We start from the raw sequence: 17,657 nt of genomic DNA, 5'->3' as shown, positions 1-17,657 counted from the left end.
CTTTCTGCCTGCTGGGAAGAACAGCACAAAGCACACTAATACCAGTTTTGTGGTTCGAACAGCACATTAAAAATAGTAGTGGCCCAGTTATTAAAGGAGCAGTTTCTTAGCTGGAGCAGTGATATGTTGCAAGTGAGCAGAGGTGTCTGGTTGTTAGTGTCGATTTCAGTCAAAAGACAACAGAGAGGAACCTCTTTTTTTCTTTGCCTTACCTAGAAGTTGGAGCATAGAGGAAGACTAATATTTATGATTTCTCTTTTAAAAGGCTGTAGTGCCTCTGTGTCTAAGGTGACTGTAAGCCATCTGGTTTGAAATCTGTTTTGAAGATGTTTTGGTCAATGTGAATTATAAATTCTAGGATAAGTTATGTTCAATACCTAACCTAAAATCTCAGCTTTTAAATCCTCTTGCAATGGTCAGCTTCACCCCCCAGAGAAAGCTGTATTTTTTTTGAGAGCCCCTTTCAGCCTATAGGGTTTGGAGTAGCACCAGTTTAGGGAATTTACAATGTACAGCTATTGTTGAAATACGAGAATCTTAAGTATTCACCCTCTCAGGGGGTCATTGCAGGTGGTATTCATCTGCCTTTGAAAGCACATAAAAGGGAAATGCAAAGTCTTTACAGCTCTTCAGTCATCTCCAAAGAAGTGTGACTTGAGGTTTTGGGAAGCACCTGCAAAAGGAGGCATTGGATGCTCTGAAGGCAGCCTGGCACCCTGATGGTTTGAAAACTTCAGGGAGATATTTTAGCCCCTCTGGGTCCCCATGAACAAGTGTCAAGTCCCAGTCATTATTTTGGGCGAACCCTTTATTGTTGGAAGACGGGAACTGAGGGGGTCATGGCTTTGCCTGTCTCCTCTCTTGCGTCTCGTCCATCTGAGTGCAGGACTGCTGGGGGGGGTGGGGGGTGTTTGGGGAACATTGTGCTGTTGTCCAAACTATGTGTTTGTTCTAAGGACGCCCAGATGACGGTCTGTCAGTGCTACCGTCACTACTGAAGTAAAGAAAGCCTGGGTGAGGCTGTCGTCGTAAACATCTTGGGGCAGCTGATGCCTTCTTTGAGGAGTTTGATGCTACTAGAAGAGCAGGGTCAGGTATTGAATGGCAGCATCTTGCTGCTGGCACTTGGCCTTGCAAGAAAAGTAGGTGATGAGTATAGATAAGGTAAAATTAGAGCTGTCCCCTGTGATAACCTGCTGTTTCAGAGCTCAGTTACCCTTTACACTTGGTGGTTTTTATGTTGGCCTTTTTGCTCACTCCCTTGACATCTGCTGTCAGCTTAGCCAAAAATAATTGGGAACTCCCTCAAAGTAAAGAAATGAGTTGAAAGATACTCTGAATTCTTTGCGGCCTGGGAGGAAGCGTGGTGGCTGCCTTTTATGTGGGCATTTAGCAAATCTTTTCACTGCCTGAACTAACTGGAATGAGCCCTAAATGAAGATACATGCTTACCTGTGTTCTGTAGGGCCTCCCTGTGTGGGCTTGCTGCAGGAGTATTTAGGTTCATTAAGGAATGATCCCCTTGTCCATGCTTATTTCCCATCACATGTGGAGAAGCCATAATTCTAGGAAAAAATCAGTGCCGTCTTCAGGCTGTGTGCTGTTGGCTTCCTGAAAGTTACACGTTGGGGCTCTTCTGCCATAACCGTCACCTCCAGGGGACATCACTTGGCCATATAGCACCATCAGATACCTTGTTACCTGGCTCAGTAATGGTTCAAAAACTGAAAGTGATTATTTTTCAGTCTTGGGGTTGGTATATCCTGGCCCCATAGCTGTCTGCCTCCTCTCTTCTTGAGCTGCGGTGCTGGCAGGACGCACCGCTCCAGTTTTTCTGCAAAGAAAGCAAAGGCTTGGGTGGGTATCTCTATTTTTACATGGAACAGTTGAATGCTTAGCTCACGTGTCCCCTCACGGGCTGTTTTTGGTGGGATTTAAGCTCCTTGCCACCCCTGGTGAGCGCTCCCCGGCAGGGCTGTGGGAAGGGCAGGCAGAGTTGAGCCCGCTGGCTGCAGCATCGCAGCATGTTCCCAAGGCTCAGGTTCAAACCTGTGCCTCTGCTGATGGCAGGAGCGCCAGACGAGCGTGAATCACTGCGTGGTGAGGCTGTGGGAGGAACGTGCTAACTCACACCTTCCTGGAGCAATCTGCGTGGCTGTAGCATCGAAAGACCAGCGTAACCCAGCTGATGTGCCAGTGTCGGGTGAACAAAGGGGGCGATGTGGTGGCCGTAATCTTTTGAGTCTCTAATTTTGTTAGAACTTTGTTTTCTTAAAATAGACTCTTCTCTTAACAGCATCCTACTTTTGGTTTGGGCTGCTGTAGGGAGGGCAACCAGGTTTCTTTCATTTATGGAGTTTCATACAAGCTGATGGTATCTCAGGGAGGAGCTCCTGTTTTATCTTACTGGCTGAGAAAATAAGATGGTTTGTCAAATAGTGACCTGGTATAGTGGTATGAGTGAAGCGTTTTAAATACAGTTTGTCCTTGCCCCTGGCTCTGGGTATAAAATAACTTCAGGATGACCTGAGAAAAGTAACTTAATTTCGGTCTTTGCTCAGCAGTGTTTGCTTCTCCACCCCTTGTGTAACCATTCAGTCCCAGATGGTATCTTGAAATACTCGGTGGAGGTGATGCATACGCAGATGAAGCTGTCCTTGTTGCTGTCTGCAGCAGCTACTCATTATTGAATGGTATTGAGTAATTTACACCTGCCAATTAGGATCCTTAGTGTCGTCATCTGATGAACATCTGGGTTTCAGAGGGAACTTTACCAAGCGAGTTGGCAAACTTTATGCGTAGGCATTAAAAGCATAAGTGCACACAATTCTTTGTTGTTTAGTGCTCACCCAGTAATGCAGACTGCTCACTGGTCGCTTACTGTTTCCTCTACAAGAGGGAAATTAGTGCCTGGGCATTAACTGGTGTGCGTATTCTGGGACTTCTGGGCAGCACCCACATGTGGTAGCAAGCCAAGTGGAAAAATAAGAGGAAAGAAGACCCGTAGCATCTTATAACCATGACCTGTTTGGTGGTGTTGAGTTTATTTTCCTCATTTACAAGAATAAAAGTGGGGAGAACCACACTACGCTCTAGATATGCTCCTAAAACAAGGATCAATTTAAATGGGCAGGCAGGATGGAAATGTCAGCCACACCTTGCCTTGCTGCTAGGGCTGGGGATTAAAGTCTGGCTTTCAAAGCATGACTAAAGCCGTGTTGGCAAAGTTCTGTAGTGGCGATAATGCAAAATAAATAGCAGCATCTCAAGTTTGGTATGGGGGATGAGAGAAACTGCACAGCATCAAGAAGGGTGAAATGATCGAGTGAATCCGCGTGATAAAATGATCCAGTATCTTGTGTTCTTTGTCATTGCAGTACTTTACTGGCCTAGAGTGTGGACACAAGTTCTGTATGCAGTGCTGGAGTGAATATTTAACTACCAAAATAATGGAGGAAGGCATGGGACAGGTAAAATGCCAAGTCACCTACCTCATGACTTATCTCTGGAAATTCTGTGTGTTGGAGAGGAAGGGGAAAGAAAGGGGAGAATTCTTTCCCGCTGAAGTTTAAAAAAATCAAAAGAACAACAAAGGAAACCCAAGCCCCAAAGCTTTGGGGACTGCAGTCTTTGCCCCAGGGGAAGCTGAAGGGAACTACGTGGAGTTAGTGCGTCCTTGCTGTGGGTGGGAGGAATCGCGCTGTGCACAGTGGCACATCTGGTACATGGTGATAGAGCCTATGTACTGTTTTTGCTGTGGGTTGGAGTGAAGTCTTTTGCCTTGCAATTTTTTGTGATGCAAAAATAGCATAAACACTGTTGCTTTTATGACCTTTTTGGCTTTTTTTTCCAGACCATTTCATGCCCTGCTCATGGCTGTGATATCTTAGTCGATGATAATACAGTTATGTAAGTATGATGAGTTGGTACCTCTTGGCTTTCCTCTCTTTTTCCATTTTGTTACTCACGTGCTATTCAAATGTACTGGCTTATAAAAAAAACTGCATAGAGGCTTTAAGGCAGCAGAGAGGTTGGTTTTGAACTGTTTATTTTGATACCGGTATTTCTCTTAACTTCCAGTCTAGGTGTGAAAAACCCATGGCACAGTACTTGGAGGAAAGACTCCTTGGCTGATTTGGTCAGCATGACAGCAGAATAAACACCAGGCAGTCTCTCCAAACCCTCTTTAACTGCTTTGTGCATTTAGTTTCCTTTGATTTACGTAGGAATTTAGGACTTCCTCCCTAGGTCAACCCACTGGTTCACCAAGTCCTATAGCTATAGTTAATATGTGAGTCAGAGGGAAGAGGTCCTATGTAGGGTGTATTTTATGCCCTCTGATAGAAAGCAGTTGACCCTCAAACATAAGATTTGATTAAGCCGGTATGTCAGCCTGTGTCACTTTGCTTATTAAGTTCTCCAGCTGTAGGATGACTGCTTGTACGTGGTGGAGCAGTGAATTCCATGAGCTTCCTCCTCTTTTATATTGGATGATGTTACTGCATGAGTAACATCCTTCATAATTCTGAACCTTGATTAAGTACATTTTAATCCTTCATGCTAAAAAGCGTCTAAATAGAAGCTTATTCTGTTACCTTATTGCTTCCTTCCTGAAGTCTGACTCACTCATTGATAATAATTTGCTGGTTTTTATATCAGTTGCTTTCAGACTAGTGATTTCCCATGCCCCCCTGCATTAGTTAGTCACCAAGTGTAGGCTGGGCAGAAGTGGAAGTAGCTGAAATGTTTTCATGCCCTGTTGAGAGATGGCTTGTAGAGTTCAGTGGGTGGAAACTGAGCTGAAGTTCGCATAGTATCTTGAGTGACTTGATTGAGATTTTTGTTTACTGGAGTCTGAACTTCAGCTTGTGGTGTCGTACACTCTCAGCAGGAAACTTCTTGAGTGTTTTCTTGACTGCAACAGTTCCAATAAGCTGTTCAAATAGTGCATGTAAAGTGGAGTAGCTGAAATCGTTGCAGGCCATGGCAGTAGCAGAGGCAAGGAAAGGATGGAAGGAGAGGAGGAGCAGGGCTGGCTTTTGTTGCTATGGTTTCTGTTGCTTGATTTTAGTAGTAGGTCTGACTATCCTTATGTTTCACTTCATGGCTTTTACAGCACAGAAAGCCATCGCACTGGGGTGAATCTGTGCAGGCTTCAGCTCACACCATGTGCTGTGGGATTCCCCCCAGCCTGGAGATAGCAGAGATACCTGGGGCCAACAGTAGTAAAATGGCATCTAGGTGGTAAAGCAAACGAGTTCTCTTTGTCTAAGTAAAACTATAAATGTTTTGTGGAGATAAAACTCCACCTTTCCCTGATCTTAGGGGGGACACTTGGGGCCACGAAGATGATCCGAGGGCTGGAGCACGTCTCCTCTGAAGACAGGCTGAGAGACTTGGGGTTGTTCAGCCTGGAGAAGAGAAGGCTCCGGGGAGACCTTATAGCAGCCTTCCAGTACCTGAAGGGGGCCTACAGGAAAGATGGGGAGGGACTCTTTATCAGGGAGTGTAATGATAGGACATGGGGTAACGGCCTCAAACTGAAAGAGGGGAGATTTAGATTGGATATCAGGAAGAAATTCTTTACTGTGAGGGTGGTGATGCAGTGGAATAGGTTTCCCAGGGAAGCTGTCAATGCCCCATCCCTGGAGGTGTTCAAGGCCAGGCTGGATGGGGCTTTGAGCAACCTGGTCTGGTGGGAGATGTCCCTGCCCAGGGCAGGGGGGTTGGAACTAGGTGACCTTTAAGGTCCCTTCCAACCCAAACCATTCTGTGTGTGCGAATGTCTGGGGGAAGGAGGCGCATGGTTTTTTTGCAAAAGCAAAGAGGGACAACTGCAGCAATCTCATGACATGGCATGAATAAAACAGTAAGTAATCCCAGCTGGAATCTGCACCCCTTCCCATGTCCTTAATTATTCTATTCTTAAGTCTCTTCCTTTTTACAAAGTCTCCAGCTCTAGGTTTCCTATAGGAACCTCAGATCAATGTATAGAGACATTAGTTTTCCAGCAGAAAGTCAGAGTAGAAAGGCCAAATCATTCATTTGCTCCCTTCTCAGTACTTGCCCTTGACAAGGCAGGACATCTCCAAGTTGAACTATCTCCATATAAGTCCAAACTTGGCAATTTGGATGACTTCCCGCGATTTGTGAGTATTTAGCTATCTTACTGTCTATTTTTCTTCCTACTGTTGACCTTAAGTAGGAAGGTTGAAGAGAGAGTCCCTTTCAGCTCTTTGAAGGCCTTCAAACTGGCTGAAGGTAATCTGTTTCTATCCCTTGTTCACCCTTGCCAACACTGCTGGTAATTGCTTTAGCCTACATGCAAAGATGTTGATTTCGTTAATAAGCACAGCATTATGACTTTATTACTGGCATGTCTGATGGCCGCTGCTCGTGGGTGGCAGCAGCCTGGTCGTAACTTCTGAGAATCAACCCACTCGGTGGGAGTGGATGGATGTCGGGTTCCCATATGGAAGTCGTATGGAGCATTGCCTCATTTCTAATCTTCCTTTGCATAATTGCAAATACCAGCGCTTCTACGTCAGATTGGAACATAATATGGTCTCAAAGTAATTCCTTTGGGAGGGTGTTTGACATCTCACATGATCCGTGTTTCGCTAATTCCACTGATTGGTGTCTTGGAGGAGTTTGCATTATCAAAATGGAACAAAAGTGTACAACTTATGGTCTGATAAAGGATTGCTGCCATCTTTGGATGAATTTTTGAGGTTGTGTAGTTCCGAACTGAGCTGCCAGAAGAGATCAAGGGTTAAGTTGTCTTTGTAAGCAGTTTGCTTTTCCAACCCGACTTCTTCGATGCGGTCACTTCTTTTATAGCTTGGCTCACGGAGGAAGGTACCCCAAAGGATGGTTTGTGGGCACTGTGAAGGGTTCTCATCTCTTAATTTGTCTAGTTGCATTTATTGTTTGTCAAAAAACAATAATATTCAGAGCAAAGTTCTGGAAGGTCTTGACCTGAGTGGTGCTGTGGAAGTGCTGTGAACCTAGAGGAGGTGAGGTTGCTGACACGGAGTGATGACAGGCAGTTTGGTAAGCAAAAAAACAGTGGATTGCGTCCTCCGTGTGCTCTGGTTAGCTATGGAATTACTCTTCATTTAACATCCAGTTACTGATATATACATATAATGCAATAAACTTTTAAAGTGACATTTATTATGCGTAGAAGCTTGGGTATGGAGTAAGAAAGTGAGACTTACGATTCACACTATAAGTTCAGATTGTTTTTTTCATTCTTCAATGAAGTTTCACTCCAAAACAGCAGGCTTGCCATGGACGCCGGCCTGATGAGATGCTTTGTCAGATGATTTGTTTTATTTTAGCCCTGGGAATTTGGCTGCCACGTGCTACATTTATGTAATAACCAGCGCGTCGTTTGGTGAGGAGCTCCCCAGGCTGCTAAGGGCTAGGGTTTATGCAACATCGCGTCCTCACATGCGCTGCTCTTTAATGAATGTTGGCGTGATACCATGCAGGAGTACACTCAATTTTTGACTGCACCCCGAAATGGATAACCTATTAATTTCAATACTTATATGTGATATAGCCTGTATAAAGCTGGATTCCACAGCATGATTTAAAACAGAAATACTGCAATTTGTGTTTTTAGTCCAGCTTTGTATTTATATATGCAGAAGACACTTCAGTTATAACTGAAAGATATATATACAAGTGCTCAGCAATGCATAATTAAATTATTTTTAATGTATCTAGTCTGCAAATGCCAGCTGGGTCGGCCAGACCAGGAGAAAAGTGGACACTGTGCTTTTAAAGGATTCCTGTCTGCCTGGTTTTCTTCTGCTCTCCCGCTTCCGAGCTGACTGACTTAATTCAAAGTTAAAGTCGATGTTGTGTACGTGCTCTATGATGTTGAATTTAAATCAGCTTTGTTTTTATGGTAAATAGATGAAAACCACATTAACTTCTAAGCTGAAGCTGTAGCATTCCACTGCAACCCAGATAACATTGGGTTTACCAAAGTTATTAACCACACAACAGTTGTTCTGGAGCTTTTTAAAGGCATTTGCCACAAAACGTGCATGTTTAATGTAAATGAACTAATGAAATTCTCAGTTTCTTGGACTCTTCGGGAAAGTGTTTTAAATAAAAATCCCCACACCAAGAGGTTCAGTTCTTTTGAACCGCATGAGCTTTCCGTATGACTCTGAAGCTAATACGAGAAGTTAAATACAGTATTTGTAGTTTTCATAATGAATGATCTAACAAATAAATAGAGAACAGGTAAGTACAAAAAAAGTACCTGCAAGCATAGGAGGAGGAATCAAAACCATTTGTGCTCCTGAACTTACTGGCTATGTGTGGAAAAAATGAGTTTACTACTACAGTAATTTTTCTGTGTTTCTTCCCTTTCCACAGGCGTTTGATCACAGATTCCAAGGTTAAATTAAAGTACCAGCATTTAATAACCAATAGTTTTGTAGAGGTGAGTTTTAATTTGAAATTTTTAATGGCTTCTCGGTTGTTTTTCTCTCGCACATGTAACAAACCAGAGAAGTGAGGCTTGTTTATAACTGTAGAGCAGGGGTTTTTTTACGTAGTCTCTGATCAAGTGTGACTACAAGTTAGAGGCTTTGCAGGGGTTATTTTATAGCCTGTTTGGTTGCAGATGTAGCTGTAGGAAAATATTAAAAAATTCTGCAGGACAAAAGACCTAGAGATATAGCAAGCAGCTGTAGATAAAGAGAATGCCAGAGCTGCTTGATATATGAGGAGCCCTTAATATTTATATTTCTTGAATGTTACCTCAGATCCTTCAGATTGAAAGCAAGAAACATTATTGTAAACAAGAACATGCCTTAAACATTTGCTATTTGAAGTAAAGCTGCAAAATTGCTTTTAGCAAAATACCAATAGCTTTGCAACCTCAAAATCAAAATAAATTTAGAGAAAGGTGCTTTGGAAGATTTTTCCACTGTTGTGGTTTCCCAGTTGAATGTGTTCAGATTCACTGGAGAGCCCAGTATGTAAGTTGTTACTGGAATCAGGCTTTTGTTCTGTGTTTGAAGAGATGTATGCTGTGCAGTTTTTTTTTTTTTACTTATTTTATTCCAACACCAGAGCTAAGGATGTGTTGCAGACTGCAAGATGGACAAAAGTCTAGCAGTGCAGACCTATACCTTCCTGCAGCACACCAGGAACAAGCGATGAGATGGTGTTCAAGCAGTGTGTGTGTAAAAAAAAAAAAAAAAAAAAAAAAAAAAAAAAAAAAAAAAACCAACAACAAAAAAAAACCAACCCACTGTAACCTGTGAGAAGCTTCAGAAAGGCTGTTACAGTGGTGGGACAGAGATGGATAGCTGCAGACAACTTGACAGGTGGTTTTTTTCAGTGGAAAGCTTCATGGCTTCATATTCTTCAAATGCTGGAAGGTCAGCAGAAGTGTTTACGCTTCTCATCATTCATAAGAAGCCATTTGACAGTCAAGAGTTGACTGTCGTTTTCCTGCTTGCTTTCAGTAGAAAGTAAATGCTCAGATTGAGGAGACAGCACTTTACTGCAGAGGACGGGTAACACAGGAAGGAGGAGTGAGACTGAAGGTCAGGGTTGAAAGGATGAAAAAGGGATGAAGGGCAGGTAGGGTCCTTGTGCAGCATCCTTTTTCTATTACTATTTTTTTTCCACTTTATTTCATAGTGTAATCGACTGTTAAAATGGTGTCCTGCCCCAGATTGCCACCACGTTGTTAAAGTCCAATATCCTGATGCTAAACCAGTTCGCTGCAAATGTGGACGTCAGTTTTGGTAAGAGTAAATCAAGTAAAAGAAGTTGATGCTGCTTTTCACTTACCGCATTGAAAGTCTATTAGTGTGTATTCTGTAAGCCTATACTGGGATGTGGTTTAAGGTGGTGGGAGGAGTATGTGGGGGGGTGGGCTTCAAATAGTAAGCCAGGATTAGGTACAGCTGGTTGCAAAGCACATCGCTATGTTGCTCTCTGTCTCTTGAGCCTCCTTTGACATGGAGACAGATCCAGCTTTCACTGAGAGCTGGGCTTCAGCTGAATGGTTTCAGATTAGGTGAGGTTCTGGACTGCAGAGAATCAAAACGTGTAGGGAGATATGCTGCCCTGAAGTGGCCATTTGATGGATGGCTGAAGGATTTGAGGGATGTTTGGGGTTTTTCTGACATGTATAATGTTTCCATAGGACTGGCTTTGGCCTTTTAGCAGAACAACACAGAGGAAAATTTCCACGGTATTAACATAGTTAAATAAAAGTATAATCATCTGCCCTATTTGCTTATTTTCCTCTTTCTTTCACTTACAGCTTTAATTGCGGAGAAAACTGGCATGATCCTGTTAAGTGCAAGGTGAGCATGTGAAAGTTCTTCTCTAAATGCTTGATTTGAAAAAGTTTAAAGTCAATTTATGTGCAAGACGTAGAAATTGAAGCATGAGCTTTGCTACTGTTCATATCAAGAAGAACAGTAGTTCACCTGTTTAGATCATATGTGAGAAGAATCAGTGAAATTGTACTGGATGCCTTTAAGATGCCTCAAAGTTGGACCTTGTGAAGGAGCAGTGCCTCGGCTGGATGGGGTACTGTCTGGAGGCAGTGGCTCTTACAGCTGTGACCCTCTGAAGACAAATAAAGGTGCTTCAGGAGTGAATGCTTCACCTGACAGCAAACTTTCCTGTACTGGGCGTTTCTGTGGGTGTTTGGTGCCTCAGCAGGCTTGTGGTTTGTTGTACAGAGGAATTAATTTGGTCCAGAGACCTGCAGCCGTGCCGTGAGCTCTGGAACTGGGCTGGTTTTTCCGTGAAGCTGTCAGAAGCTGTAATCAAGCCTGGGATCCTGTGGCCTGTGCAGAGCTTGTGGACAGCCAGGTTTCATGCCTTGGGAACAGAGCAGTCTGCGTTTCTAGTGACAAATGGAAAAAAAAACCTCCTTGGGAAGAGGGGAGGGAAACCACCTAAGGATGCTAAACCTTTGGCGGGGTCTTTCCAGGCTAGATGTGGTCAGTTTATCTGACAGTTGCAAGCAGTCTTTTGCTTTTGTTAGTTGTTTTCATTTGATAAAGCCAAGTTCTTGGCGAGGCTTAAAAGAAAAAGAAAAAAAAAAGTATAAGCTGGTTGGTCTGGGCATGAGTGGGCATTATAAGCATAATGAGAAGTTTAGCTTGATGTAAAGCTGGCCATCGCAGAGGGTCTGGCTGCAATTTTGGCAGACCACTGTTATAACATCCTTACTATTTGAGAGTCTCATGTGAAGTACGTGCTGGTTGAACTTAAGAACTGCAAAGTCTTTGCTGAAGAGTTTGTGCTGAGTGATCATGCTCGCTGGATCAGGACGGTGCTGCAGGAAATGCCTGGAAGTCAATTAGCTGCTGTTTGCGCTGCTTTCCAGCACTGCCACCCTCCCGTATTCCCATGTGGTTGTGTGTTCCTTACCCTTACCTTGATGTAAGCAGCTGTCTTGGGAACGTTTACAGTTCCTCTAGTTAAATGTAACTCTCCTTTCTTCATTTTTCTAACAGTGGTTAAAGAAGTGGATTAAGAAGTGTGATGATGACAGTGAAACTTCTAATTGGATTGCAGCAAACACAAAGGTGAGGCTCTTTCTTGTGTTATATATAGACTTATCAGATGAAAAGAAGAATGACAGCCTAATTCCTCTGTACTGGGATTGTCTTTCCGCTGCATGTTGTTAGTTAAGAGCAAGCCTTAAAATCCACAGTACACTGAAGTATTCCTGTTTGAAGAGCAAATAAGTGTTACAGCCTTGAATAAGGTGAGGTTCTTTGGGTTGAGTTGGAGTTTCCTCTTGTAAGAAAGAGTTAATTGGAGACCCAAAGGGAAGCTCAAGTTTTTTAAGTCTTTGGGCTCCCGTCTGGCACTGGTGGCTTTGCTAAGCAAATCTGTGCCTCACTCCAAGCGTGTGAAACATGTTAACACCACCCGTGGCTCGATTTGGCTGTGATAATTTACATCTGCCTTTAAATCCCCTGGGTTGGCCTCTTGAGGAATTGTTCATTTCCGCTGGGCAGGATTCCAGCTTGAGACTGGCAGAACAGCTGTTAAGATTTTATTATGTAAATGTCTTCCTTCCAGCTAGCCCAACTTTGCCTGAAACTTCAGCATTTGTTCAGTTGGGGATGAATTAAGACAAAGGTTGCCACGGTGGCAAGAAAACAAACGCAGCCGATACCGGATGCCGTCAGGGCCTTAGGAGCAGACCTGGGTCTCAGGACTGTGGAGCCAGGAGGGTGGAAGAAGGTGGGGAGGGTGTGAGGAAATGGCTGCTTTGTTTTCTTAGCTCTGTTGTGTAACTGGTTAATGGTATTGTTTGCGGCAGCCGCTGCTTCTTTCTGGGACTGACTGTTTTTCATTGACCTGGAATGTTGCATTATGGTGAAAGCAGAAACACCCATCAGGCTGAAATGCAAAGTTAAAGTCGGGCTGAAATTGTGCAGTCTCGGCTGCTTCTTTCTGTTCCGTGAGCCGAGAGTTGTGTGGTCCCCGCTTGGAGGCCGAACGTTGCTCAATAAAGTGAATTTGGCTTTTTTGGAGGTGGGTGTGTTCAAAGATCTGTTGTGGCTCAAGAACCGAACCAGATTTCTTCAGAGCTGGCTTGATCCTCATATGAAACCTGAGGAAGAGTAGCTGAATAGCTCGGGAAAGGCTGAGTTGTAAGCACGTGCAATGCAGCTTTTAGCCTCAGGTATCAAATATTCAGGATGTCAGAATGGCCACAGCCCTATTTTGCCTGTGACAAAGCCCTCAGGAGCCAGAGGAGGAGCTGCTGCCACCCCCAGGAGCGTGATCTTGGTCGTGGCCGTAGGCCTTCCTGTCTTCTGCCTGCCCCTACCCTGGCATGTGCTGCTAAAGACCAGGGTCTGGGCTCTCCTTGCTGGGTTTGTTACCATCAGATGTTGAGCTTTCCCTTACTGGATTCTGTGCCCATTAAAAAGGCTGAAATGATACATGCATATGTGTTAACATAGACCAAATGTGACTAATGTGCCGCTAACACTGGCTACTGGAAATAGGAAGCTACTTGTCTCTTTTTCAGACAAGATGATGAGGGTTTCTGCAGCTTGCTTGTCCACAGACGTGAGTGTAGACAGAAATATGAAAGATGGTCATTTATTTATTTATTTTCTACCAAAATCTAGACTTTGTCAGGTAGGAGCCCTGCTTGTGGCTGGGCTGGTATTTAAAGCATAGCTCAGACTGTCAGAAATAGTACTGAATGGCTGGAGTAAGAAGATTTTTCTGTGGGAAACACCCATCCAGAGGAGGGTGAGGAGGGGGAAAGAGTATGGCCAAGCCACGCTGGCATCAGCCCAGCTTATCCGTTAGTTCGTGTAGTCTGGTGTCAGCAGCAGAAGAGCTGTTGTCCTTGAACATCCGTGTCTAAGCTACTTCCTCTAATACCGTGTACGAGATGCTCCTACAGCAAGAAAATACTTTGGAGCCCAGGCTGTACAGCAGCAACAGGAAGAAAAATAACATCAGGGTAATTACACCAGACATTTGAGCAAGCCAACTGTCCTGGAGTCTTACGGGATCCGTACCAATTGAATTAACCGAAGGACAATATCACAATTCTTCTCTCTCCGAACTGACGTGAGATTCAATTGAGGGGAAAGTTCGCAGGAAATGTAACCCACCCCTCATAACCATCTCGGGCTTCTTGTGGGCAGCAAAGATGAGGAAGGTGGTAATTCCACACCGCTATAACGAAGCACCAGCAGCACTGGCTGCTGGAACGTGTGCAATCGGAGCTTCGCAGCCTCTGGAGAACCATATCGGCCCGGAGCTGCGGGGCTGCTGGCCACCACCACCTCCTGCCTGCATTGTGCTGGCCCTTGGCCAGAGGCAGGGAGAAAGCCAAGTTTCTGTGTCTGACAGCGACACAGTCCTGCTGCTGCGCAGAAAGGAGCCGAGTAAAATCCTTTCCTGCTGTAGTGTGAGGCTGTAGCGATGCACCGGGATAGGAATTGCGCAGTTGGGAGTTGTACCTTACTCTGTCTCTGTACAATTTCTAGCAGGAAAACGGGACAGTCGTGTTTGGGGAGGGATGTCTTGTGCCTTTACAGCTGTTTGCTTCAGCGACTGCAAGTCAGAGCCCAAATTCTGGGTAGAATTTCTTCATTTTGAAGAATCTAGAAGGGAATCAGATGGGGTACCATCAGATACCATCAGATGTGAAAAATCCATGTTTTCACTGGAAAAAAAACCTCCCAAGTAATTTAATTGCTACTGTGTTCTCCATCACCATTTCCAGCTTTGGAAAAGTGCTTTCTCGAGTCCTCCAAGTGTGATGCTGAGCTGCGGACCTGTCCCATGGGATGTCCATTCAGGGCAGAGAACTTCCTGTCTTACCAAGACAAAGTTGTAAGAGAAAAATACCAGTCCTCCTGGAATGTGGGCTTGAAATCCGGGTAATCCTTTGCAACAGGAGAATGTGAGATACATTTGTTCCAGCTTGCCCTGGGAGGCAGAATAGGAAAGGAAAATTAGGCAATTGTTTATCAGAGAATACAAGAGTGAAACCCATCTGCATTGGTTTCTGCTCAGAAACTGGAGTGATCTGATGTGTTTTTTGATGAATTATGTACAATGGTCTGAATGAAAAACAAGGAGGTTTGAGTAGTGAATTCTAGTGGTTTCCTACAGTGAGTAGTGGTTCCCTATATAATTTATTTATCTTTTAAATTTTGCATTCATTCATTTGCACTTAGGAGACCAGCACTAAATTCTTTATACTTCCACAAAAGGTATAGCCCTTGCAGCAGAGAGTGTGCTGGAGCTCATGGCCCTTTACTTAAGATACTTTCACATCTGAGTGCAGCTTAACTAAATTAATTTAAACTCGAGTTAAGCCAATATGAGTTCTTTAACAAGCCTTTAATTCTCAGTCGTCTTGCAGAGGAGAGTTGAATAGTCCAAGGTTTTGCACGTTTGTTTCTTTTTCTGTTAGCTGTACAAACTTGGCTCTTAAATAGTTCCTTAAATAGTTAATAGTTCTTAAATAGTAAAATAGGCAGGTTTCAGGTATGGTTTGGTTTGTGTGGCTTTGGGAGTAAAGCAACCACATAGTCAGGCACTTCTGTTAAGTGGACCTTCAGAGGAGTAAGAAATACAGAAAACTTGAATTTGTGCATTTATTTTGGGCTCTTAAGATATATCAAGGCTGCCTAAAAGGAGAGGGGAAAACCTGTTTCAAACCTGAGTTTCCGCGTTGTTAATCTTTCTGCATCTTAGAACTCTAAAGGAAGAAGAACAAAGATGGTAACGGTGCTGGTCTTCACCCAAGGCACTGTTTGCTTGGGCTGTTGTTTTATTTAGTTTTTTTAAGTGAAATTGGTGGTAATGAAAGCTGTTCATCTGATACTAAGAATGCCCCTGCCTTACCGCTTTTGGCTGCTGGCATGTCACCATCTCATCATCTTCCGGGCTAGACAAGGCTTGAATGTCTGATGTGTAAAACAAGCTGATTTATTTCTTCCGAAAAAGCTATTGGCTATTTTTCTCCTTTAAGTGAGATAAAATGGCACGAACCCAGTTCTCTTCCTTTTCAGGTCACTTTTTAATGTCTGAACACGTGCTCCCTCTGTACTTTCTGCAAGTCCTACATTTGTTGTAATGTGTGGCCATGCTGGCAGCCCGCTGGATCCTCCCCGGGCACCGGCATCAAACTTTGCTCTTCCATTTCTCCCCAGCGCTGTGAACAGCCTCTGCCTGGAGATGTCAAAGTGCCACCTTTTCCTCTCAGACGAGCAAGTGTTTAAAATACCCTGCTTTGACTCCAGGTGTTGTCACGCTGTACTGTTTTGCGCTAACCATAATTAAGTTCAGTGGTTTTGGATTTTGTTGAAATACATTAAGAAATCCCCACGGTGTTTCATGTTTTTTTTTATTTTATTTTTTTATTTTTAGGATGGGGTATAGATTGAAGGCATCACTATAAACGTGTCTGGGAGGCTGATGTACACCACTTGGCCTCCAGGAGTCCCGGAGAGGACTAATCTGTTTCACCTGCCTTGAAATATGTTTCTAATTAGCCTCTCGTTCGTAGAAGAGCAGCTGAGGTTTATAGTGGTTTATGTACACGCAGCCTTTTACGACAAAATAGGGATTGTTCTCCTTTGCCAGGTTTCCCTGGGCTTTTGTTTCAAAGTGCAGCGTGTAAGCACACCACCGAATTGTTGAGAGTGGAACAATGTTAATGAGGTCACTTCTGCTTCGCGGCATGACAGATAATGTGCAGAATAATCTACCGGTTTAATAATTTGATTTGCTGGCTATTACGTTGTTGCGTAGCCGTAATTCTCAATAAGATCTTCCTTCCCTATCCTCCTTAATCTATAAATCTCTCCCACTCATTGCGTTGGTGGCTTGAGTAGTTGCGGCTTTTTTTTTTTTCTTTTTCCCCCGCTGGTGTTCAGCTTTTCTTTAGCATGTTCTCCTCATGGATTTTCCGTAATTTTTAGTAATATTCCACCTTTACACAGCTTCCTGTATCTGTGTAGCTTAACTGTCATCTGTCTTGTGCTTTGCTTGACAGGCCTATAAAGGCTTGAAAAGGATGGCATTCCCTGGAATACAAGGGCTGTAATTAGGGTCTTTTTGCTCTCGTTTGCATCATGGGCTAGAAGCCGTACACATGGTGCGGTATTGAGACACTGGGGAGCTTGGTCTCATCCTCAAAGACGGGAGAGCAGAATTTCAGTGCTCCTGATTGAGCCTAGCCGCAGATGAGGATGGCCCCACAAGCCGGGTGGACATGCCCCATTGCGCCTCTCCAGCTTGGCGGCTTATCTGGGAACTGTTTCTTCTTCCAGTCATGGGATTTTTCCTAAGCAGGAGCGATCACTGCAGCTGTTTGTTGGATTAGCTGCATCTTCCATACAGGCATGCCGATATCGGCATCTCATCAGATGAGACGCATTTGGAAGAAACTGCACTGCTCTGCGACCACCATCTTCTCTTGAAGAACTGGGTTTGAGTGACAGGGGAGTTGTGTCGTGCTATGACAGGGGTGCACTGCCGCTGTTCATACATGTTATCAGAGGGCATCCTGGCTGATGAGCTAATGGAGCAGGGATCTCCACAGTTACGGAGGATATTGATGGGATAAAGCTAAATTTGGGTCCTGAGGTGTTGGTGCAGGATTGGAAGAGGGAGGAGGGCTGCCTGGAAAAGGGAAAATAAATACTGCCTTGCGTACCGTGCTCAAAGGAGAGACCATTTTTGACTCTGAAATTCCCAGAACTGCATTGAGTGACTAACTGGGAACAACTCACCTGGCTGAGTATCCACCCTATGAACAGCCCAAGAGGACATCTTGATGGTGTCCCCCCTGAGAGGGCCTGCAGGGGAGCTACTCTGCTGCGTTTACTCTGTTTGTAGCACAACAGGCTCTGTTCGTAGGACAAACACAGTTGATGGGGAGGAAAGCAGGGCTGGAAGAATCCCCCCATGTGCTTGCTTGCTGCTTGAACCCATCAGAGGAACAACGAGCCCCAAAAAAATCCTGAACCAAACCAAAAACCTGGGGGGCGCTAAAGAGTGTGGCCAGCAGGTGGAGGGAGGTCATCCTCCCCCTCTGCTCTGCCCTGGGGAGGCCACATCTGGAGTAGTGTCCAGGTCTGGGCTCCCTGGTTCAAGAG

The 17,657-nt window shown here is 44.3% G+C and overlaps 1 protein-coding gene across 1 annotated transcript in view; it reads left to right on the top strand.

Annotated features, from left to right (window-relative positions):
- Nucleotides 1-17,657, top strand: part of ARIH1 (ariadne RBR E3 ubiquitin protein ligase 1) — a 64,698-nt gene that overhangs the window by 37,070 nt on the left and 9,971 nt on the right. The window contains exons 4-9 of the mRNA XM_063345667.1: nucleotides 3,378-3,470; nucleotides 3,854-3,909; nucleotides 8,398-8,464; nucleotides 9,676-9,782; nucleotides 10,307-10,349; nucleotides 11,517-11,588. Of these exons, the coding sequence (XP_063201737.1) occupies nucleotides 3,378-3,470; nucleotides 3,854-3,909; nucleotides 8,398-8,464; nucleotides 9,676-9,782; nucleotides 10,307-10,349; nucleotides 11,517-11,588 (438 nt within the window). The remainder of the gene's footprint in view (nucleotides 1-3,377; nucleotides 3,471-3,853; nucleotides 3,910-8,397; nucleotides 8,465-9,675; nucleotides 9,783-10,306; nucleotides 10,350-11,516; nucleotides 11,589-17,657) is intronic.

The sequence above is a fragment of the Chroicocephalus ridibundus genome, chromosome 9, assembly GCF_963924245.1.
Source record: "Chroicocephalus ridibundus chromosome 9, bChrRid1.1, whole genome shotgun sequence".
NCBI classification, from domain to species: Eukaryota; Metazoa; Chordata; class Aves; order Charadriiformes; family Laridae; genus Chroicocephalus; species Chroicocephalus ridibundus.
The sequence above is the reverse complement of the archived record's forward strand: the minus strand, read 5'-3'. Positions and strand labels throughout refer to the sequence as shown.